Here is a 25729-nt window from a genome sequence, read left to right on the forward strand (position 1 = left end):
AGGGTACGGGGGGGACAGGGAGGAAAGAGGGTACGAGGGGGACAGGGAGGAAAGAGGGTACGGGGGACAGGGAGGAAAGAGGGTACAAGGGGGCCATGGTGTACGGGGGGGGGGGTCAGGGAGGAAAGAGGGTACGGGGGACAGGGAGGAAAGAGGGTACGGGGGACAGGGAGGAAAGAGGGTACGAGGGGGACAGGGAGGAAAGAGGGTACAGGGGGGACAGGGAGGAAAGAGGGTACGGGGGACAGGGAGGACAGTAACGAGTGCTGCGTTCCCTTTTTTTGGGTTGTGGTTGCTTGGTAACGGCCCGTCCTAGTGCCATTGGCCCCTTGAGCCAGAGTAAACAGGTTGGCAGTAATCTGGTCGTTAACCTCCTGCTGCTGTTTTAATTAAACACGGCCGCCGACCTAGGACGTCTGACTGAAATCAGTCAGATTAACTTCTGGAAAACATCAGGACCGTAACGATGTCTTCTTCTATGCTTTGAAAAAACGAATACTAAAACAACGGCTACACTAAATTATACTAAGAAGAGAAAACATTGGGATTTTTAGGCCTAATCTTTTAATGTGTCAAATTCTCTATTCCCAATCCCAAGCCACACACACATACCGCCCTCGACACCATGGCAACTACTGTTTCCGCTCAGCTGAAAGGTCAACGTTGATCTGGGTGGATTCAGGGACATGCATATTGCATGGGCTCTCTCTCGCTCTCTCTCGCTCTCTCTCGCTCTCTCTCTCAGAACCAGTATTTGGAGCGAACCCAGAGGCTTGTTATCGTATGTGTTCAGGGTTGAAAAGACACAGAGCCTAAAGGACAGGTTTACTCTGAGTAATCTACAAACGTCTCCTACATTTCAACAACTAGGGCAGAAGAAACACTCCTTTCATCATTCACAGTACAATGGAATTACATTTTGAATTACAGTAGTTTCCATAACCATTCCAGCAACTCCTTGTACTTGAAACCTTTAAAAAAAAATCAAACCTCTGCTTTATGAAAAGGTGTAGATGGCTGAATGGGAGTAAATGGTTTCTAAGAAGAAGAAACTGTCCCTAGAAATGGAAGTAGTTTCCCTTCCTTTGTCTAGTTGAGACCTGTTCAAGGTGGGTTACAATCCATTTACCTCAGGCCCACTCTCATAAACATCCAGCAGTCTCCAAAAAGACTTTCCCCGTCGGTAATGCTACTGAACATGAATTATGAGAACTTTACTTTAGTAAATACGAGCTTTGCTTTCACCTAATAACTCCATGGTAGTTATTTCAGCTGCTACCTGTTGTAAACATGGTGTTATTGGCCTTCCAGAGGGAATCTGATGACAGATGAGAATTCTACAGCTGTAGATATGTGTTGTAGTTCCTCTGTTATTCTACGAGTGGAAACAGGCTGTTACTTGCTTGAGAGAGAGTCAGAGAGAGAGTCAGAGAGAGAGTCAGAGAGAGAGTCAGAGAGAGAGTCAGAGAGAGAGTCAGAGAGAGAGAGAGAGAGAGTCAGAGAGAAAGAGAGGACTGAAGCGTGAAACAACTCTTCTCTCTGACTCTGTTTTTACAGAAAGCACTGACACACAGCCTTATCAGGAGTTGGGATGGGCTCTATTTAGGAGTACACAGACCAACACTCCAGATTGATCCATTTCTCTCTGCACATAAATCCATGGTAGTACTGTACTACATTTCCCTCAACAGAAATGCCTGGCCTATACTGGGCCTGCTCTGCTCTACATCAGAGAGATAGAGAGCTCATGTCGGCCCTGTGTCCTCATCCTCCTCACCCCAGGCATTCTACTATCTGTACAGAAACATAACAGTAAATCTCAGAACTGTAACATCACACCTCAGGACCGTAGTGTCACACCTCAGGACCGTAGCGTCTCCCCTCAGAACCGTAGCGTCACCCCTCAGAACCGTAGCGTCACCCCTCAGAACCGTAGCGTCACCCCTCAGAACCGTAGCGTTTCCCCTCAGAACCGTAGCGTTTCCCCTCAGAACCGTAGCGTCACCCCTCAGAACCGTAGCGTCACCCCTCAGAACCGTAGCGTCACCCCTCAGAACCGTAGCGTTTCCCCTCAGGACCGTAGCGTCTCCCCTCAGGACCGTAGCGTCTCCCCTCAGGACCGTAGCGTCTCCCCTCAGGACCGTAGCGTTTCCCCTCAGAACCGTAGCGTTTCCCCTCAGAACCGTAGCGTCACCCCTCAGGACCGTAGCGTCACCCCTCAGGACCGTAGCGTCACCCCTCAGGACCGTAGCGTCACCCCTCAGGACCGTAGCGTTACCCCTCAGAACCGTAGCGTAGCGTCACCCCTCAGGACCGTAGCGTCACCCCTCAGGACCGTAGCGTCACCCCTCAGGACCGTAGCGTCACCCCTCAGGACCGTAGCGTCACCCCTCAGGACCGTAGCGTCACCCCTCAGGACCGTAGCGTCACCCCTCAGGACCGTAGCGTCACCCCTCAGGACCGTAGCGTCACCCCTCAGGACCGTAGCGTCACCCCTCAGAACCGTAGCGTTACCCCTCAGAGGGACAAAAGTCTAATTCCCAAATGGGACCCTATTCCCTAGATAGTGCACAACTTTATATCAGAGCCCTATGGCACCCTATTCCCTAGATAGTGCACTACTTTGGATTGATTTTGTATTCCATGTGTATGTTGTGGTTTTCAGGAGTGAACTATCTGAACTTTAACCAATAAGAAACGCTTGTTTTGCGTTTTATGATGCAAACTGTTTTTTTGCTACGACGTGTCCTAATGAACACGACCCATGTTCCCCATCTTTCTCTTGTTATGTTGTGGTTTTTAGGAGTCATAGGTCGTAACCGCCCCCCGTATCAGCCATGAGTAGCAAACCCCAACCCCCTCTGATGAAGAAGCACAGCCAGACAGATCTGGTGAGCCGGCTGAAGACCAGGAAGATACTGGGCGTCGGAGGAGAGGATGATGATGGAGAGATACACAGGTCAAAGGTCAGTAGTATGCAGGCACACACACAGATTCTACAGGGCCTTCAGGAAGTACTCACACCGCTTTTCTTTTCTTTTCCCACATTTTGTTGTGTTACAGCCTGAATTTAAAATGGATCAAATTTAGATTTTGGGGGGTGGGGGGGGGGGGGGGGGGGGTCACTGGCCTACATACAATACCCCATAATGTAAAAGTTGAATTATGTTTTTTGAAATATTTACGAATTAATAAAAAAATGAAAAGCTGAAATGCCTAAATAACTTTAGGAGTAAAAATGTGCTCAACAAGTCACATAATAAGTTGCATGGACTCTGTTCAATAATAGTGTTTTAACATGACTACCTCATCTCTGTACGCCACACATACAATTATCTGGTCCCTCAGTCGAGCAGTGAATTTCAAACACAGTTTCAACCACAAAGACCAAGGAGGTTTTCCAATGCCTCGTAAAGAATGGCACCTATTGGTAGATGGGTAAAAAAAAAAAGCAGACATTGAATATCCCTTTGAGCATGGTGAAGTTATTAATTACACTTTTAGATGGTGTATCAATACACCCCATTCACTACAAAGATACAGGCGTCCTTCTTAACTCAGTTGCCGGAGAGGAAGGAAACTGCTCAGGTATTTAAACATGAAGCCAATGGTGACTTTAAAACAGTTAGAGTTTATTGGCTGTGATAGGAGAAAACTGAGGATGGATCAACAACATTGTAGTTACTCCACAATACTAATCTAACTGACAGAGTGAAAAGAAGGAAGCCTGTACAGAATAAAAAATATTACAAAACATGCATCCTCTTGTTTTGGAACAAGGCACTAAAGTAATACTGCAAAGAAATTAACTTTTTGTCCTGAATAAAAAGTGTTATGTTTGGGGCAAATCCAATATAACACATTACTGAGTTCCACTCTCCATATTTTCAAGCATAGTGGTGGCTGCATCATGTTATGGGCATGCTTTTAATCGTTAAGGACTGGGGAGTTTTTCAGGATAAAAAAAAAAAGAGTATGAATGTTCCTGAGTGACCAAGTTACAGTTTTCACTTAAATCTACTTGAAAATCTACGATAAGATCTGAAAATGGTTGTCTAGCAATGATCAACAACCAATTTGACAGAGCTCGAATAATTTTTTTACAAGAATAAATGGGCAAATGTTGCACAATCCAGGAGAGCCAAAAGGCTCACAGCTTTAATCGCTGCCAAAGGTGATTCTAAAATAAATGTGCAAAAGATGTATAGAAATGTGTTCACTTTGTCGTTATGGGGTATTGTGTGTGTAGAAATATATATTTTTAAATAGTATTCTATTTTGAATTCAGGCTGTAACACAACATGTGAAATAAGTCCAGGGGTGTGAATACTTTCTGAAGGCTCCGTATACATTTTATTTTGTATGAGTGTGTCAATAGGTGGGGGGGGGGGGAAACGTGTTTTGTTGTCTCATATACCCGATAGGTGCAGTGAAATGTTGTTTCATAGTAGCACGGCACCCCTGGAGCAAATAAGGGTTAAGTGCCTTGCTCAAGGGCACGTCGACAGATTTTTCACTTTGTCGAACTTGGGTATTCAAACCAGCAACGTTTCAGTTACTGGCTCAACGCTCTAACCGCTAGGCTACCTGCCTCCTTACATGCTGACCAAACCGCACGCGCCCGTGCGTCCGCAAGTTGATTTTGTTCACCCCCCCCCAGAAGATCAGGACACGCAGGTTGAAATATCAAAACAAACTCTGAACCAATTATTAATTTGGGGACAGGTTGAAAAGCATTAAACATTTATGGCAATTTAGCTAGCTAGCTAGCTTGCTGTCGCTAGCTAGCTAGCTTGCTGTCTTCTTTGGACTTTATATGGCGGTTGGCAACCAACTTTACAGCATTACTACAACCCACCCGGAGTGTGGACCTCAGTTCATCTTTCAATCACCCACGTGGTGCTCCTAAAAACCAATGAGGAGATGGGAGAGGCCGGACTTGCAGCGCATTGAGCGTCACAAATAGAACCAATTACTATTTTAGTGCCACGCAGACGCTCGCGAGCAGTGTGGGTGCAAACTGGAAAAATTTATGTAAAAAATGTATCACTAGCCACTTTAAACAATGCCACTTAATATAATGTTTACATACCCTACATTACTCATCTCATATGTATATGTATATACTGTACTCTATATCATCTACTGCAGCTTGCCATCTTTATGTAATACATGTATCACTAGCCACTTTAAACAATGCCACTTTATGTTTATATACCCTACATTACTCATCTCATATATATATACTCATATATACATCTCATATATATATACACTGCTCAAAAAAATAAAGGGAACACTTAAACAACACAATGTAACTCCAAGTCAATCATACTTCTGTGAAATCAAACTGTCCACTTAGGAAGCAACACTGATTGACAATACATTTCACATGCTGTTGTGCAAATGGAATAGACAAAAGGTGGAAATGATAGGCAATTAGCAAGACACCCCCAATAAAGGAGTGGTTCTGCAGGTGGTGACCACAGACCACTTCTCAGTTCCTATGCTTCCTGGTTGATGTTTTGGTCACTTTTGAATGCTGGCGGTGCTTTCACTCTAGTGGTAGCATGAGACGGAGTCTACAACCCACACACGTGGCTCAGGTAGTGCAGCTCATCCAGGATGGCACATCAATGCGAGCTGTGGCAAGAAGGTTTGCTGTGTCTGTCAGCGTAGTGTCCAGAGCATGGAGGCGCTACCAGGAGACAGGCCAGTACATCAGGAGACGTGGAGGAGGCCGTAGGAGGGCAACAACCCAGCAGCAGGACCGCTACCTCCGCCTTTGTGCAAGGAGGAGCACTGCCAGAGCCCTGCAAAATGACCTCCAGCAGGCCACAAATGTGCAATGCCACTTAATATAATGTTTACATACCCTACATTACTCATCTCATATGTATATACTGTACTCAATACCATCTACTGCATCTTGCCTATGCCGTTCTGTACCATCACTCATTCATATATCTTTATGTACATATTCTTCATCCCTTTACACTTGTGTGTATAAGGTAGTAGTTGTGAATTGTTAGGTTAGATTACTCGTTGGTTATTACTGCATTGTCGGAACTAGAAGCACAAGCATTTCGCTACACTCGCATTAACATCTGCTAGCCATGTGTATGTGACAAATAACATTTGATTTGATTTGCAATGATTTGAATAACATGTAAGTGTACATTTATTTTTGCGACGCAAGCGTTGTGGTCTGCATGTTAGAGTCATAGCAGACATGGAGACTTGGTATAGAATTCAATCCAGGGACCTTGTTTGTAGAGACAGCCTTTGAAAGTGAATTTGATACCATGGACACATGTTCATAGTGTCAACAGCAGACACAGCAGATGGCTACCTGGTACAGAATTGAACTGGCTCTCTGTGTACAGAGATGGCCTTTGATCAGGCATCAAACACCTGACTCCATGTCACCTCACCTCTATCGCTGCACGTACATTCACTCTCTCTGTGTTTCTCTCCATCTTCTCTCTCTTTTTCTCTCTCTGTTTCTCTCTCTGTTTCTCTCTCTCTGTTTATCTCCATCTCTCTCTGTGTTTCTCTCTCTCTCCATCTCTCTTTCTCTCTCTCTCTCTCTCTCTCTCTCTCTCTCTCTCTCTCTCTCTCTCTCTCTCTCTCTCTCTCTCTCTGTTTCTCTCTCTCTCTCTGTTTATCTCCATCTCGCTCTGTTTCTCTCTCTCTTTCTCTCTCCATCTCTCTCTCTCTCTCTCTCTCTCTCTCTGTTTTTCTCTGTTTCTCTCTCTCTGTGTGATTCTCTGTCTCTCTCTCTCTCTCTCTCTCTGTTTATCTCCATCTCTCTCTGTGTTTCTCTCTCTCTCCATCTCTCTCTCTCTCTCTCTCTCTCTCTCTCTCTCTCTCTCTCTCTCTCTCTGTTTTTCTCTCTGTTTCTCTCTCTCTCTGTTTATCTCCATCTCGCTCTGTGTTTCTCTCTCTCTCTTTCTCTCTCCATCTCTCTCTCTCTATCTCTCTCTGTTTTTCTCTCTGTTTTTCTCTCTCTCTCTCACTCCTTCTTTCTCTCCTATGGATTATGTTCTTGACAGTACAAACATGTCTTCCTACCATGTGATGATGAAAGCTTCCTAGGGTCGAAGACACAACGGGTATTAAATAAATGAAATGCTGAACACAGTTTTGGGAGGAATATTCATGCTCTGTCAACATGGTGTGATTTTGGATTCGTTACATAATTATTATTGAAATATTTCTGGAGATCAAGTCTTTATGACACAATCTGAGTTTGTTTGTCACATGCACAGAACAAAGAGGGTGTAACGGTACAGTGAGATATTTACTACAGCTCTTCATCAACAGTGTATATGCGTTAGATTAGGAAAGGACTAGAAGGCACTCAAACAACTTAAACCCCCCAAAATATATACACTACCGTTCAAAGTTTAGGGTCACTTAGAAATGTCCTTGTTTTTGAAAGAAAAGCACATTTGTTGTCCGTTAAAATAAGATCAAATTGATCAGAAATACGGTGTTAATGTTGAATATGACTATTGTAGCCGGAAACGGCAGATTTTGTTTTAAATTGAATATCTGCATAGACGTACAGATGCCCATTATCAGCAACCATCACTCCTGTGTTCCAATGGCATGTTGTTTTAGCTAATCCAAGTTTATCATTTTAAAAGGCTATTTGATCATTAGAAATCCCTTTTGCAATTATGTTAGCACAGCTGAAAACTGTTGTCCTGATATAAAGAAGCAATAAAACTGGCCTTTTTTAGACTAGTTGAGTATCTGGAGCATCAGCATTTGTGGGTTCGAGTACAGGCTCAAAATGGCCAGAAACAAAACTTTCTTCTGAAACGCGTCAATCTATTCTTGTTCTGAGAAATGAAGGCTATTCCATGTGAGAAATTGCCAGGAAACTGAAGATTTCGTACAACGCTGTGTACTACTCCCTTCACAGAACAGCGCAAACTGTCTCTAACCAGAATCGAAAGAGGAGTGGGAGGCCCTGGTGCACAACTGAGCTAGAGTACAAGTACATTAGAGTGTCTAGTTTGAGAAACAGATGCCTCACAAGTCCTCAACTGGCAGCTTCATTAAATAGTACCCGCAAAACACCAGTCTCAACGTAAGCAGTGAAGAGGCGACTCCGGGATGCTGGCCTTCTAGGCAGAGTTCCTCTGTCCAGTGTCTGTGTTCTTTTGCCCATCTTAATCTTTTATTTTTATTGGCCAGTCTGAGATATGGCTTTTTCTTTTGCAACTCTGCCTAGAAGGCCAGCATCCCGGAGTCGCCTCTTCACTGTTGACATTGAGACTGGTGTTTTGCGGGTACTATTTAATGAAGCTGTCAGTTAAGGCCTTTACAAGTGGATTCAGCACCACGGACAGAGATCAGAATTCCTGCGATTTGACAGTTGGGTCAAACAGAGGAAAAACTAAACACAATAAGACGTCTTTTTTTAAATAACTTGATGTTTGTGAACAGGCTTCCTCCGACAGTCACTGACACCTTTCGTGCAATGGTCGTCGCACATAATGAGTCGGAAACTTTTCACAGATGCTGGACAAACATAATGTCCAATATATGAATGAAAAAGGGGAATGTCTGACTGTTTTGCTGCCTGTGATGTTTTAATAAAACATTTGTGATGAACATAAGGATACTGCGTGGGCCTGCGCTGGCTAAACCAATGACGTAACCCGGGTTACCGCTAAGACCAGCTGTAGGTCGTTCTTAAACATCTCGAGTTGCGCTGACTGAAATATATATTTATTATTTACGAGATGTCTCAAATATTTCTACCTGTCCCACCTCAGCGGAAGCAAGCTGATATTAGACAGATGGATTCCCGAACCTGGGGTAAAGGCTGGAAAATGCAAGTGCGCCAGTTTTTGTACGATGAAATTGCAAACTAACGTGCGTTTGACACTTGCGTCTCCTTCGCTCCAGAGGAACATAGAACCCTGAGTGTTAGAGAGACCAGGTAGCCAAGGCAACCGTGTTGCCTGTCACAGTCAACTCTCTACTCTCAATCATACGTGCTGAAAACACGGGCTGAAGACGTGACGTTGTTTTCCAGACAGTCTGTTTCACTTGTCAGAATCCACCAGTCACCCAGATAGGCCTACAATACATTCATTCACCCAGATAGGCCTACAATATATTAAGTCACCCAGATAGGCCTACAATACATTCATTCACCCAGATAGGCCTACAATACATTCATTCACCCAGATAGGCCTACAACACATTCATTCACCCAGATAGGCCTACAATATATTCAGTCACCCAGATAGGCCTACAATACATTCATTCACCCAGATAGGCCTACAATACATTCATTCACCCAGATAGGCCTACAATATATTCATTCACCCAGATAGGCCTACAATATATTCAGTCACCCAGATAGGCCTACAATACATTCATTCACCCAGATAGGTCTACAATATATTCATTCACCCAGATAGGTCTACAATATATTAAGTCACCCAGATAGGTCTACAATACATTGTCACCCAGATAGGCCTACAATACATTCATTCACCCAGATAGGCCTACAATATATTTAGTCACCCAGATAGGCCTACAATATATTTAGTCACCCAGATAGCCCTACAATATATTCAGTCACCCAGATAGGCCTACAATATATTTAGTCACCCAGATAGGTCTACAATATATTTCATCACCCACATAGGCCTACAATATATTTAGTCACCCAGATAGGCCTACAATATATTAAGTCACCCAGATAGGCCTACAATATATTCAGTCACCCAGATAGGCCTACAATATATTAAGTCACCCAGATAGGCCTACAATATATTAAGTCACCCAGATAGGCCTACAATATATTAAGTCACCCAGATAGGTCTACAATATATTCATTCACCCAGATAGGCCTACAATATATTCATTCACCCAGATAGGTCTACAATATATTCAGTCACCCAGATAGCCCTACAATATATTCAGTCACCCAGATAGGCCTACAATATATTTAGTCACCCAGATAGGTCTACAATATATTTCATCACCCACATAGGCCTACAATATATTAAGTCACCCAGATAGGTCTACAATATATTCATTCACCCAGATAGGTCTACAATATATTCAGTCACCCAGATAGCCCTACAATATATTCAGTCACCCAGATAGGCCTACAATATATTAAGTCACCCAGATAGGTCTACAATATATTCAGTCACCCAGATAGGCCTACAATATATTTAGTCACCCAGATAGCCCTACAATATATTCAGTCACCCAGATAGGCCTACAATATATTTAGTCACCCAGATAGGTCTACAATATATTTTATCACCCACATAGGCCTACAATATATTTAGTCACCCAGATAGGCCTACAATATATTCAGTCACCCAGATAGGCCTACAATATATTCAGTCAGCCAGATAGGCCTACAATATATTAAGTCACCCAGATAGGCCTACAATATATTAAGTCACCCAGATAGGCCTACAATATATTAAGTCACCCAGATAGGTCTACAATATATTCAGTCACCCAGATAGGCCTACAATATATTCATTCACCCAGATAGGCCTACAATATATTCATTCACCCAGATAGCCCTACAATATATTCAGTCACCCAGATAGGCCTACAATATATTTAGTCACCCAGATAGGCCTACAATATATTAAGTCACCCAGATAGGCCTACAATATATTAAGTCACCCAGATAGGTCTACAATATATTCAGTCACCCAGATAGGCCTACAATATATTCATTCACCCAGATAGGCCTACAATATATTCAGTCACCCAGATAGGCCTATAATACATGTGTTTGACTTTGGGGACATGTTTACATTCACAGAAGGAACCACATGGTGTTTGACATGCTGTAGTTCTCTCTGTCCGAGAGCTGGAGATATTATTGGCTCTTCTTTCAGCCCAAAACCTCTATTGTGTTTCCTTCTATTTTGTGAGAGATGGGGCCCCCTTTTCAACACAAACTATTTCATTTTCTCACCCTTCCAAGTCACAAGGCTGTAACACAACCGGCCGGGATTGGGAGTCCCATAGGGCGGCACACAATTGGCCCAGCGTCGTCCGTGTTTGGCCGGTGTAGGCCGCCATTCTAAATACGAATTTGTTCTTAACTGACTTGCCTAGTTTAGATAAAGGTTAAATAAAACAAAACAAATGTGGTATTATACTTTGCTGCAAACCTCATAGTAAATAAATACATATCTAACGGGAGTGTGAACATGTCCACAAAGACAAACAGCTCTGAGTTTATAGTTTTTACTGTTTGTGTCACTTCCTGTTCACTCTTTTCTCTCTCAGCCTCACAACCTATTGTGAGGATATCATGTCAATCCTGGTCCCTCCGTCTACTGTGTCTGAATCTCCTCAAGTGGCTCTTGAGAAATACTCTGACCCTGATATCAGAGTTATATCAGGCACCAGATCTGGAAATAAACATTATGGAGGAAATGGGAGGAGAAGATTGACTAAAGAAGAGATTTAGCCCAGTCAGATAGAGATGCATGCTGGGGGTTTGGACCTGGCCTTCAATAGTGTTGCTACATCCATTGTGGACTTCTACATTAATGACACGTACACATTGATTCTTAAAGGACATCCATTGTGGACTTCTACATTAATGACACGTACACATTGATTCTTAAAGGACATCCATTGTGGACTTCTACATTAATGACACGTACACATTGATTCTTAAAGAACATCCATTGTGGACTTCTACATTAATGACACGTACACATTGATTCTTAAAGGACATCCATTGTGGACTTCTACATTAATGACACGTACACATTGATTCTTAAAGGACATCCATTGTGGACTTCTACATTAATGACACGTACACATTGATTCTTAAAGGACATCCATTGTGGACTTCTACATTAATGACACGTACACATTGATTCTTAAAGGACATCCATTGTGGACTTCTACATTAATGACACGTACACATTGATTCTTAAAGGACATCCATTGTGGACTTCTACATTAATGACATGTACACATTGATTCTTAAAGGACATCCATTGTGGACTTCTACTTAATGACATGTACACATTGATTCTTAAAGGACATCCATTGTGGACTTCTACATTAATGACACGTACACATTGATTCTTAAAGAACATCCATTGTGGACTTATACATTAATGACACGTACACATTGATTCTTAAAGAGCATCCATTGTGGACTTCTACATTAATGACACGTACACATTGATTCTTAAAGGACATCCATTGTGGACTTCTACATTAATGACACGTACACATTGATTCTTAAAGAACATCCATTGTGGACTTCTACATTAATGACACGTACACATTGATTCTTAAAGAACATCCATTGTGGACTTCTACATTAATGACATGTACACATTGATTCTTAAAAGACATCACTTTTATAAAGGCCTCATCAGCCTATTTCAACCCAAAATACAAGCTTGTTTTACTCCAATGTTGGTAGACAAAGTTCATGTAAACAAACGCTGTATAGACTCAAAACATGGTTAAAACTATCAGGTTCGTTCCTGCATCCATAGCTCGGGTCTATGAATTTGAGAGTGGGTACATTTCTCCGGCCCCATCCCTCAGCTTCTTACCGAAACAGTACACTTTGTTATTGTTTCAACTACAGATGGGCCCTTTAAAGGATAGAGCAGACAAATACAGCAGGAACCAGTTATATTAGATTGTACCAGGGGTGGAGGGGACCTGTACCAGGTGTATTAGATTGTGCCATGGTTGGAGGGGACCTGTACCAGGTGTATTAGATTGTACCAGGGGTAGAGGGGACCTGTACCAGGGGTGGAGGGGACGTGTATTAGATTGTACCAGGGTTGGAGGGGACCTGTACCAGGTGTATTAGATTGTACCAGGGGTGGAGGGGACCTGGTCATAGGCCCACCCACTGTGGAGCCAGGCCCAATCAATCAATCAAATGTATTTATAAAGCCCTTCTTACATCAGCTGATGTCACAAAGTGCTGTACAGAAACCCAGCCTAAAACCTCAAACAGCAAGCAATGCAGATGTAGAAGCACGGTGGCTAGGAAAAACTCCCTAGAAAGGCCAAAACCTAGGAAGAAACCTAGAGACGAACCAGGCTCTGAGGGGTGGCCAGTCCTCTTCTGGCTGTGCCGGGTGGAGATTATAACAGTACATGGCCAAGATGTTCAAACGTTCATAGATGACCAGCAGGGTCAAATATTAATAATCACAGTGGTTGTAGAGGGTGCAACAGGTCAGCACCTCAGGAGTAAATGTCAGTTGGCTTTTCATAGCCAATCATTCAGAGTTAGAGACAGCAGGTGTGGTAGAGAGAGAGTAAAAATCATCAGGTCTGGGACAAGGTAGCACGTCCAGTGAACAGGTCAGGGTTCCATAGCCACAGGCAGAACAGTTGAAACTGGAGCAGCAGCACGACCAGGTGAACTGGGGACAGGAAGGAGTCATCAGGCCAGGTAGTCCTGAGGCATGGTCCTAGGGCTCAGGTCCTCCGGGAGGGGAGGGAGAGAATCAGAATTAGCCCAGCCAATCAGAATTAGTTTTTCCCCACAAAAGGGTTTTATTACAGACCGTAATACTCCTCAGTTTTATCAGCTGTCTGGGTGGCTGGTCTCAGACGATCCCACAGGTGAAGAAGCTGGATGTGGAGGCAGTTTATGGTAGAGAAATGAACATTCAATTCTCTGGCAACAGCTCTGGTGGACATTCCTGCAGTCAGCATGCCAATTGCACACTCCCTCAAAACATCTGTGGCATTGTGTTGCGTCACAAAACTGCCCATTTTAGAGTGGCCTTTTATTGTCCCCAGCACAAAGTGCACCTGTGTAATGATCATGCTGTCTAATCAGCTTCTTGATATGACACACCTGTCAGGTGAGGGATTATTTTGGCAAAGGAGAAATGCTCACTAACAGGGATGTAAACAGAGAAATCATCTTTTTGTGTGTATGAAACCTTTCTGGGATCTTTTTGTGTGTATGAAACCTTTCTGGGATCTTTTTGTGTGTATGAAACCTTTCTGGGATCTTTCATACTTCAGCTCATGAGACCAACTCTTTACATGTTGCGTTTATATTTTTGATTGTACCAGATTGTACCAGGGGTGGAGGGGACCTGTACCAGTTATATTAGATTGTACCAGGGGTGGAGGGGACCTGTACCAGGTGTATTAGATTGTACCAGGGGTGGAGGGGACCTGTACCAGGTGTATTAGATTGTAACAGCGGTGGAGGGGACCTGTACCAGGTGTATTAGATTGTACCAGGGGTGGAGGGGACCTGTACCAGGTGTATTAGATTGTACCAGGGGTGGAGGGGACCTGTACCAGTTATATTAGATTGTACCAGGGGTGGAGGGGACCTGTACCAGGTGTATTAGATTGTACCAGGGGTGGAGGGGACCTGTACCAGGTGTATTAGATTGTACCAGGGGTGGAGGGGACCTGTACCAGTTATATTAGATTGTACCAGGGGTGGAGGGGACCTGTACCAGGTGTATTAGATTGTACCAGGGGTGGAGGGGACCTGTACCAGGTGTATTAGATTGTACCAGGGGTGGAGGGGACAGCTACCAGGTGTAATTAGATTGTACCAGGGGTGGAGGGGACCTGTACCAGGGGTGGAGGGGACCTGTACCAGGGGTGGAGGGGACCTGTACCAGGTGTATTAGATTGTACCAGGGGTGGAGGGGACCTGTACCAGGTGTATTAGATTGTACCAGGGGTGGAGGGGACAGCTACCAGGTGTATTAGATTGTACCAGGGTTGGAGGGGACCTGTACCAGGTGTATTAGATTGTGCCAGGGGACCTGTACCAGGTGTATTAGATTGTACCAAGTGTATTAGATTGTAACAGGGGTGGAGGGGACCTGTACCAGGTGTATTAGATTGTACCAGGGGTGGAGGGGACCTGTGCCAGGTGTATTAGATTGTACCAGGGGTGGAGGGGACCTGTACCAGGTGTATTAGATTGTACCAGGGGACCTGTACCAGGTGTATTAGATTGTACCAGGGTTGGAGGGAACCCTGGGCTCCCGAGTGGCACAGCTTTCTAAGGCACTGCATCTCAGTGCAAGAGGCATCACTACAGTCCCTGGTTCCAATACTCTGTTACTCTGTCTCTGTTACTGTCTGTGTTACTCTGTTACTGTCTGTGTTACTCTGTCTGTGTTACTCTGTCTGTGTTACGTTATTCAAGATATATGTTAACAACATTCTAAAGATTGATTCAATACATCGTTTGACATGTTTCTACTGACTGTTACGGAACTTTTGGACATTTCGTCAGGTTTTAGTGAACGCACTTTGTGACTTTGGAATTGTTACCAAACGCGCTAACCAAAGTAGCTAATTGTACATAAATAACGGACATTATCGAACAAATCAAGCATTTATTGTGGACCTGGGATTCCTGGGAGTGCATTCTGATGAAGATCATCAAAGGTAAGGGAATATTTATCATGTAATTTCTGGTTTCTGTTGAGTCCAACATGGCGGCTAATTTGACTATTGTTCTGAGCTCCGTCTCAGATTATTGCATGGTTTGCTTTTTACGTTTTTTTTTTAAATCTGACACAGCGGTTGCATTAAGGAGAGGTATATCTATAATTCCATGTGTATAACTTGTATTATCATCTACATTTATGATGAGTATTTCTGTTGAAACGATGTGGCGATTGCATAAGGCAAATGTTGTGTAAGGCAAATCCATCAATCAGTGTATATTTGTATAGCACTTTCAACTGATACAGTTGTCACCAAGTGCTTGACGTTGGGGCTTATGAGCCCCTTTGCTTGTAGAAGGTTAAATGGTTTATTAAATCAAGATGTATTCATTTGAGATGTATTGTGTTTTCTATTTATCTTACAGATCAGTCAGATGCTCGGAAATCAGATGAGGTTTGGCGTACGAGAGCCAATAGGCCTCAGGTAAGACCGGAGACTGTATGTATCCTGATCTACTGTAGTCAATAGGCCTCAGGTAAGACCGGAGACTGTATGTATCCTGATCTACTGTAGTCAATAGGCCTCAGGTAAGACCGGAGACTGTATGTATCCTGATCTACTGTAGTCAATAGGCCTCAGGTAAGACCGGAGACTGTATGTATCCTGATCTACTGTAGTCAATAGGCCTCAGGTAAGACCGGAGACTGTATGTATCCTGATCTACTGTAGTCAATAGGCATCAGGTAAGACCGGAGACTGTATGTATCCTGATCTACTGTAGTCAATAGGCCTCAGGTAAGACCGGAGACTGTATGTATCCTGATCTACTGTAGTCAATAGGCCTCAGGTAAGACCGGAGACTGTATGTATCCTGATCTACTGTAGTCAATAGGCCTCAGGTAAGACCGGAGACTGTATGTATCCTGATCTACTGTAGTCAATAGGCCTCAGGTAAGACCGGAGACTGTATGTATCCTGATCTACTGTAGTCAATAGGCCTCAGGTAAGACCGGAGACTGTATGTATCAAACATCTCAGAGTAAGAGTCCTGATCTAGTCAATAGGCCTCAGGTAAGACCGGAACCAGTCGGTGTCTTTCAACTCGGAGAAGTCGTCAGCTTCACCAACCGTATCAAGGAACATACTGATCTCTCCCCTCTCAGTTCCCACACGGCTAAATGCTTCCCCCAGGCTTAACCAGAGCACAGTCCAATGGTACAACAAGTCCTGGTGCTCTGCCTCCGTGTCATTGAGCAGCTGAATGAACTGACCATGGTTAAGACTCCTTGCCCGTATAAAGTTGAACTGAGATGGTTAAGACTCCTTGCCCGTATAAAGTTGAACTGAGATGGTTAAGACTCCTTGTCCGTATAAAGTTGAACTGAGATGGTTAAGACTCCTTGCCCGTATAAAGTTGAACTGAGATGGTTAAGACTCCTTGTCCGTATAAAGTTGAACTGAGATGGTTAAGACTCCTTGTCCGTATAAAGTTGAACTGAGATGGTTAAGACTCCTTGTCCGTATAAAGTTGAACTGAGATGGTTAAGACTCCTTGTCCGTATAAAGTTGAACTGAGATGGTTAAGACTCCTTGTCCGTATAAAGTTGAACTGACGATGGTTAAGTCTCCTTGTCCGTATAAAGTTGAACTGAGATGGTTAAGTCTTCTCGCCCGTATAAAGGTGAACTGAGATGGTTAAGTGTTGAACAGAGATGGTTAAGTCTCCTTGCCCGTATAAAGTTGAACTGAGATGGTTAAGTCTCCTTGTCCGTATAAAGTTGAACTGAGATGGTTAAGGCTCCTTGTCCGTATAAAGGTGAACTGAGATGGTTAAGTGTTGAACAGAGATGGTTAAGTCTCCTTGCCCGTATAAAGTTGAACTGAGATGGTTAAGTCTCCTTGTCTGTATAAAGTTGAACTGAGATGGTTAAGGCTCCTTGTCCGTATAAAGTTGAACTGAGATGGTTAAGACTCCTTGTCCGTATAAAGTTGAACTGAGATGGTTAAGACTCCTTGTCCGTATAAAGTTGAACTGAGATGGTTAAGTCTCCTTGTCCTTATAAAGTTGAACTGAGATGGTTAAGACTCCTTGTCCTTATAAAGTTGAACTGAGATGGTTAAGACTCCTTGCCCGTATAAAGTTGAACTGACGATGGTTAAGACTCCTTGCCCGTATAAAGTTGAACAGAGATGGTTAAGTCTCCTTGCCCGTATAAAGTTGAACTGAGATGGTTAAGTCTCCTTGTCCGTATAAAGTTGAACTGAGATGGTTAAGTCTCCTTGTCCGTATAAAGTTGAACTGAGATGGTTAAGTCTCCTTGTCCGTATAAATTTGAACTGAGATGGTTATGTCTCCTTGTCCATATAAAGTTGAATTTAGATGGTTAAGTCTCCTTGTCCGTATAAAGTTGAACTGAGATGGTTAAGTCTCCTTGTCCGTATAAAGTTGAACTGAGATGGTTAAGACTCCTTGCCCGTATAAAGTTGAACTGAGATGGTTAAGACTCCTTGCCCGTATAAAGTTGAACTGAGATGGTTAAGACTCCTTGCCCGTATAAAGTTGAACTGAGATGGTTAAGTCTCCTTGCCCGTATAAGGTTTTACAACCACTTTGACAACATTTTCCAGCTTTAACAGACTTTTACACAGGGCTTCCTGACAAATAATACAGTCTTTTACTTTGGTCTTTAGCCCAATGTTTTTACCGGTTAGATTTGGTGATCCATCTGTTGTGACGTTTGTCACTTTGTTCCACGGTAGATTCATTGTTTTCCATGCAGGCAGACACCCTGTCGTATAATTCAGAGAGGCCCTGGTTGTTCCCATCGTTGATTCCATCACAAGAAGTTCCTCTGTTATCTCAAAGTTCTCGTTTATTCCACTGACAAACATGTTAAGTGGAGCGGTGTCTCTGATGTCACTACTCTCATCCAGTGCTATAGAAAAACAGATCAAAGCCATCTGCTTTTTTTCCTTCAACTCTGAGATGAGCTCCTCACCTATCACTTCCACGCGCCTGGTGATGGTTCTGCGTGATAAGCTAATTTTCTCAAATTGGCTTTTTCTCTCGGGACAAAATATACCAGCAGTCTCCACCACAAACTCCCCTTCAGTAAAAGGTTTATACTTAGATTTTTATGTGCCGCTACGTAGCTTGCCTTAGTTACGGAGTCTGGAGTAGAGCACCGTTTAGTAAACACATTTTGTTGGGCTTTTAAGTTTGTGGCAAATTTTGAAGCCTTCCTTGCCTTTTCCTGAGAGGACAGAGAGCTAGCGTAGTTAGCATGCTTGCTTGAAAAATGACGTTTTGAGATTATATTCCTTAAAAACGGCAACACTTTCTTGGCATATCAGACATACCGCCTTATGTCCAATATTAGTAAAAAAAATAATTTTTTTTGCTGTCCATTCTTCTTTAAACGCACAACATTCAGAGTCCACTTTTCTAATTTTCGCAGCACTTATTTTTTTACATCAAAAGTCGTCAAGCAATGAAGTGGCCATGATGACTGAGCGCATTCTGAATCTGACTGTAGGCCGAAATACAGTGCTGCCAGGCTACAGCGCCATCTATTGGAGGTTGTTTGTGTATCATGGAATGAGTCATTTTAGGCCCAAAATATTAAATCAAATATAATAATATTTAATACATTTAAAAAATGTCTCGCGGGCTGTACTTTGCCCCCCCCCTCCCCCCCCCGGTCTAAGGTAATGGAAAGTGTACACATCAAAGCGTGAGTGATGGAGAAGCAGGACATGAAAAGAAAATTAATGTCCACTGACTCCAGGCCAAATGCCACCCTATTCAATATATAGTGCACTGCTTTAGACCAGGACCCAAAGGGACTATGTAGGGTATAGTATTCCATTTGGGATGCAGCCCAGTGTTTACTGCTCCCAGCAGCCAGACATAAAAGGTGTCGTGATCTTTACAGAAGCTTCATTATACAGACAGGTAGCAGACATTAGATTTACTCTCTCGTTTAGTTCCTTCTCACTATCTGTGTCCCTATTCCCTATATAGTGCACTACTTTTGACAAGAACCCTGTTCAAAAGTAGTGTACTTGATAAGGGAATCGGAGTGCCATTTGGTTCGCTTACATTCTCCACTACTATGGTTGTTGTAGTGTGAAGAGAATAGGATCCTTATAGAACCATCAACAGAATATAGGATCCTTATAGAACCATCAACAGAATATAGGATCCTTATAGAACCATCAACAGAATATAGGATCCTTATAGAACCATCAACAGAATATAGGATCCTTATAGAACCATCAACAGAATATAGGATCCTTATAGAACCATCAACAGAATATAGGATCCTTATAGAACCATCAACAGAATATAGGATCCTTATAGAACCATCAACAGAATATAGGATCCTTATAGAACCATCAACAGAATATAGGATCCTTATAGAACCATCAACAGAATATAGGATCCTTATAGAACCATCAACAGAATATAGGATCCTTACAGAACCATCAACAGGATATAGGATCCTTATAGAACCATCAGCAGAATATAGGATCCTTATAGAACCATCAACAGAATATAGGATCCTTACAGAACCATCAACAGGATATAGGATCCTTACAGAACCATCAACAGAATATAGGACTCTTATAGAACCATCAGCAGACAGAATATACAGTAGTTCTCCCTGTAGCCTATTTGATATGATAGTTGTACTGTGAGAGAATACAGGAGAAGTACAGGACTCATATTGGCAGCTGGTTCAGTCACTCTGTTTGCGTCCTGAATGGCCCAATGGATCCCATTGTTCTCTGAGCTCTGTCTCGGGTGTTTCTGATGATCAATATCCGTGTTTATTCCTCTCCTGTGTTTCTTTGATCAATACATGTATTTATGTCTCTCTTCTGTGTTTTCTTTCTAGGATATGGATTCTCATGTCTGCTGTTCTGTTCACAACCATAGCCTTAATAGTAAGTACTGTACATTAGTCAACTGGACTATAACCATAGCCTTAATAGTAAGTACTGTACATTAGTCAACTACACTATAACCATAGCCTTAATAGTAAGTACTGTACATTAGTCAACTACACTATAACCATAGCCTTAATAGTAAGTACTGTACATTAGTCATCTGGACTATAACCATAGCCTTAATAGTAAGTACTGTACATTAGTCAACTGGACTATAACCATAGCCTTAATAGTAAGTAGTGTACATTAGTCAACTGGACTATAACCATAGCCTTAATAGTAAGTACTGTACATTAGTCATCTGGACTATAACCATAGCCTTAATAGTAAGTAGTGTACATTAGTCATCTGGACTATAACCATAGCCTTAATAGTAAGTACTGTACATTAGTCAACTGGACTATAACCATAGCCTTAATAGTAAGTACTGTACATTAGTCATCTGGACTATAACCATAGCCTTAATAGTAAGTACTGTACATTAGTCAACTGGACTATAACCATAGCCTTAATAGTAAGTACTGTACATTAGTCAACTGGACTATAACCATAGCCTTAATAGTAAGTACTGTACATTAGTCAACTGGACTATAACCATAGCCTTAATAGTAAGTACTGTACATTAGTCAACTGGACTATAACCATAGCCTTAATAGTAAGTACTGTACATTAGTCAACTGGACTATAACCATAGCCTTAATAGTAAGTACTGTACATTAGTCAACTGGACTATAACCATAGCCTTAATAGTAAGTACTGTACATTAGTCATCTGGACTATAACCATAGCCTTAATAGTAAGTACTGTACATTAGTCACATGGACTCAGCTTGACTTCTCCTGGTCTGAATAGATATCTCCCAGTCCAACTCCTTTGACAGCATGGTTCCACCTTGGTCCTGGGGGATGGACAGGGTGTGCAGGCTTGTTCTCCAGCCCCACACTAACATCAACACATCTGATTTGACTCATCAAGGGCTTGTTGAGTCAGGAGTGTTACACCTGTAACCCCGGTGTGTGTGCACCTGAACCAGGACAGAAGACACTACTGCTGTATGGGTTGTCAAGTGTCTCTGGGTCTATCAAAAGCCTTAGTATACTATGGTGTTATTATTATTTCACAGCATCTGTAACACGGAGCTCTTCTTCCCTCTCTCTCTCTCTCTCTCTCCCACCTCTCTCTCCCCCCTCTCTCCCACTCTCTTGCGCTCTCGCTCTCTCTCTCACCCTCTCTCCCCTCCCTCTCTCTCTCCCCCTCGCTCCCCTCCCTCTCTCTCTCACCTCTCTTTCCCCTGTCTCTCTCTCTGTCTCTACAGGCTCTAGTGTTCCCCAGTCAGCTCTATGAGTTTGTGTTTGAGCTCAGGACCACCAGGATCTCCATCAGACTCTATGGAGGAGCACTACTCAGTAAGGGCTGTCTACTGTGACAGTATCAGACTCTATGGAGGAGGAGCACTACTCAGTAAGGGCTGTCTACTGTGACAGTATCAGACTCTATGGAGGAGCACTACTTAGTAAGGGCTGTCTACTGTGACAGTATCAGACTCTATGGAGGAGGAGCACTACTCAGTAAGGGCTGTCTACTGTGACAGTATCAGACTCTATGGAGGAGCACTACTCAGTAAGGGCTGTCTACTGTGACCGTATCAGACTCTATGGAGGAGCACTACTCAGTAAGGGCTGTCTACTGTGACCGTATCAGACTCTATGGAGGAGCACTACTCAGTAAGGGCTGTCTACTGTGACAGTATCAGACTCTATGGAGGAGCACTACTCAGTAAGGGCTGTCTACTGTGACAGTATCAGACTCTATGGAGGAGCACTACTCAGTAAGGGCTGTCTACTGTGACAGTATCAGACTCTATGGAGGAGCACTACTCAGTAAGGGCTGTCTACTGTGACAGTATCAGACTCTATGGAGGAGCACTACTCAGTAAGGGCTGTCTACTGTGGCAGTATCAGACTTTATGGAGGAGCACTACTCAGTAAGGGCTGTCTACTGTGGCAGTATCAGACTCTATTGAGGAGCACTTCTCAATAAGGGCTGTCTACTGTGACAGTATCAGACTCTATGGAGGAGCACTACTCAGTAAGGGCTGTCTACTGTGACAGTATCAGACTCTATGGAGGAGCACTACTCAGTAAGGGCTGTCTAATGTGACAGTATCAGACTCTATGGAGGAGCACTACTCAGTAAGGGCTGTCTACTGTGACAGTATCAGACTCTATGGAGGAGCACTACTCAGTAAGGGCTGTCTACTGTGACAGTATCAGACTCTATGGAGGAGCACTACTCAGTAAGAGCTGTCTACTGTGACAGTATCAGACTCTATGGAGGAGCACTACTCAGTAAGAGCTGTCTACTGTGACAGTATCAGACTCTATGGAGGAGCACTACTCAGTAAGGGCTGTCTACTGTGACAGTATCAGACTCTATGGAGGAGCACTACTGAGTAAGGGCTGTCTACTGTGACAGTATCAGACTCTATGGAGGAGCACTACTCAGTAAGGGCTGTCTACTGTGACAGTATCAGACTCTATGGAGGAGCACTACTCAGTAAGGGCTGTCTACTGTGACAGTATCAGACTCTATGGAGGAGCACTACTCAGTAAGGGCTGTCTACTGCCACTTCTCTGCCAGGGAAACCGCTCAGTCTCACTGGCTATTAATGATTTAAAAACTGTACTTCTTAATATTTAATGGTCCTGTCTAGTTCCTGACTAACTCCTCTAGGGTAGAGTACACTTGTTGTTGATGAACAGTGTTAAAGTGAGGGCATGAAGCAGTGCATTCTGGATCCTGTAGTTCGTGTTGAGTGACTTGTTGGCCCAGGAAGAGGCACCAGGTATAATAAGAGGATAACATTCAGATGTCTAGAGGGTTTTTCTGCCGGTAAAGAAACACATCTATTTAACTGGATTGAAAAGACCGCCTGCTATAACCTTATTCAATTATACATTAAACATTTCCATCTCTAAATCACAATGAGAATATATTATGTAATGCAGTCTCACTTTGTATCTCCTTTTCGATGGAACAGGTAGGACCAGAACCAGCTTAGGGCTTACCTAGCTAAATAACAGGTAGGACCAGAACCAGCTTAGGGTTTACCCAGCTAAATAACAGGTAGGACCAGAACCAGCTTAGGGCTTACCCAGCTAAATAACAGGTAGGACCAGAACCAGCTTAGGGTTTACCTAGCTAAATAACAGGTAAGACTGGAACCAGCTTAGGGCTTACCCAGCTAAATAACAGGTAGGACCAGAACCAGCTTAGGGCTTACCTAGCTAAATAACAGGTAAGACTGGAACCAGCTTAGGGCTTACCCAGCTAAATAACAGGTAAGACTGGAACCAGCTTAGGGCTTACCTAGCTAAATAACAGGTAAGACTGGAACCAGCTTAGGGCTTACCCAGCTAAATAACAGGTAAGACCAGAACCAGCTGAGGGCTTACCTAGCTAAATAACAGGTAAGACCAGAACCAGCTGAGGGCTTACCTAGCTAAATAACAGGTAAGACCGGAACCAGCTTAGGGCTTACCCAGCTAAATAACAGGTAAGACTGGAACCAGCTTAGGGCTTACCTAGCTAAATAACAGGTAAGACCAGAACCAGCTGAGGGCTTACCTAGTTAAATAACAGGTAAGACTGGAACCAGCTTAGGGCTTACTTAGCTAAATAACAGGTAGGACCAGAACCAGCTTAGGGCTTACCTAGCTAAATAACAGGTAAGACTGGAACCAGCTTAGGGCTTACTTAGCTAAATAACAGGTAGGACCAGAACCAGCTTAGGGCTTACCTAGCTAAATAACAGGTAGGACCAGAACCAGCTTAGGGCTTACCTAGCTAAATAACAGGTAGGACTAGAACCAGTTTAGGGCTTACCTAGCTAAATAACAGGTAGGACTAGAACCAGCTTAGGGCTTACCTAGCTAAATAACAGGTAAGACTGGAACCAGCTTAGGGCTTACCTAGCTAAATAACAGGTAAGACCAGAACCAGCTGAGGGCTTACCTAGTTAAATAACAGGTAAGACTGGAACCAGCTTAGGGCTTACTTAGCTAAATAACAGGTAGGACCAGAACCAGCTTAGGGCTTACCTAGCTAAATAACAGGTAAGACTGGAACCAGCTTAGGGCTTACTTAGCTAAATAACAGGTAGGACCAGAACCAGCTTAGGGCTTACCTAGCTAAATAACAGGTAGGACCAGAACCAGCTTAGGGCTTACCTAGCTAAATAACAGGTAGGACTAGAACCAGTTTAGGGCTTACCTAGCTAAATAACAGGTAGGACTAGAACCAGCTTAGGGCTTACCTAGCTAAATAACAGGTAAGACTGGAACCAGCTTAGGGCTTACCTATCTAAATAACAGGTAGGAACAGAACCAGCTGAGGGCTTACCTAGCTAAATAACAGGTAGGACTGGAACCAGCTTAGGGCTTACCTAGCTAAATAACAGGTAAGACCGGAACCAGTTTAGGGCTTACCTAGCTAAATAACAGGTAGGACCAGAACCAGCTTAGGGCTTACCTAGCTAAATAACAGGTAGGACTGGAACCAGCTTAGGGCTTACCTAGCTAAATAACAGGTAAGACCGGAACCAGCTTAGGGCTTACCTAGCTAAATAACAGGTAGGACTGGAACCAGCTGAGGGCTTACCTAGCTAAATAACAGGTAAGACTGGAACCAGCTTAGGGCTTACCTAGCTAAATAACAGGTAGGACTGGAACCAGCTTAGGGCTTACCTAGCTAAATAACAGGTAAGACCGGAACCAGTTTAGGGCTTACCTAGCTAAATAACAGGTAAGACCAGAACCAGCTTAGGGCTTACCTAGTTAAATAACAGGTAAGACCAGAACCAGCTTAGGGCTTACCTAGTTAAATAACAGGTAAGACCGGAACCAGCTTAGGGTTTACCTAGTTAAATAACAGGTAGGACCAGAACCAGAACCAGCTTAGGGCTTACCTAGCTAAATAACAGGTAAGACCAGAACCAGCTGAGGGCTTACCTAGTTAAATAACAGGTAGGACCAGAACCAGCTTAGGGCTTACCTAGCTAAATAACAGGTAAGACCAGAACCAGCTTAGGGCTTACCTAGCTAAATAACAGGTAGGACCAGAACCAGCTTAGGGCTTACCTAGCTAAATAACAGGTAAGACTGGAACCAGCTTAGGGCTTACCTAGCTAAATAACAGGTAAGACTAGAACCAGCTTAGGGCTTACCTAGCTAAATAACAGGTAAGACCAGAACCAGCTGAGGGCTTACCTAGCTAAATAACAGGTACGACTGGAACCAGTTTAGGGGTTACCTAGCTAAATAACAGGTAAGAC

General features: G+C 43.3%; 1 protein-coding gene across 1 annotated transcript in view; it reads left to right on the top strand.

The window, feature by feature from the left end:
* The first annotated feature begins 2057 nt into the window (after window positions 1-2057).
* LOC120042933 (tumor protein p53-inducible protein 11-like) overlaps window positions 2058-25729 on the top strand; it is a 38559-nt gene continuing 14887 nt past the window's right edge. The window contains exons 1-4 of the mRNA XM_038987696.1: window positions 2058-2966; window positions 15869-15927; window positions 20346-20394; window positions 21713-21803. Coding sequence (XP_038843624.1) covers window positions 2838-2966; window positions 15869-15927; window positions 20346-20394; window positions 21713-21803 — 328 coding nt within the window. The 5' untranslated portion in view covers window positions 2058-2837. The remainder of the gene's footprint in view (window positions 2967-15868; window positions 15928-20345; window positions 20395-21712; window positions 21804-25729) is intronic.

This window comes from Salvelinus namaycush, unplaced genomic scaffold, assembly GCF_016432855.1.
Source record: "Salvelinus namaycush isolate Seneca unplaced genomic scaffold, SaNama_1.0 Scaffold815, whole genome shotgun sequence".
In the NCBI taxonomy this organism is placed as follows: Eukaryota; Metazoa; Chordata; class Actinopteri; order Salmoniformes; family Salmonidae; genus Salvelinus; species Salvelinus namaycush.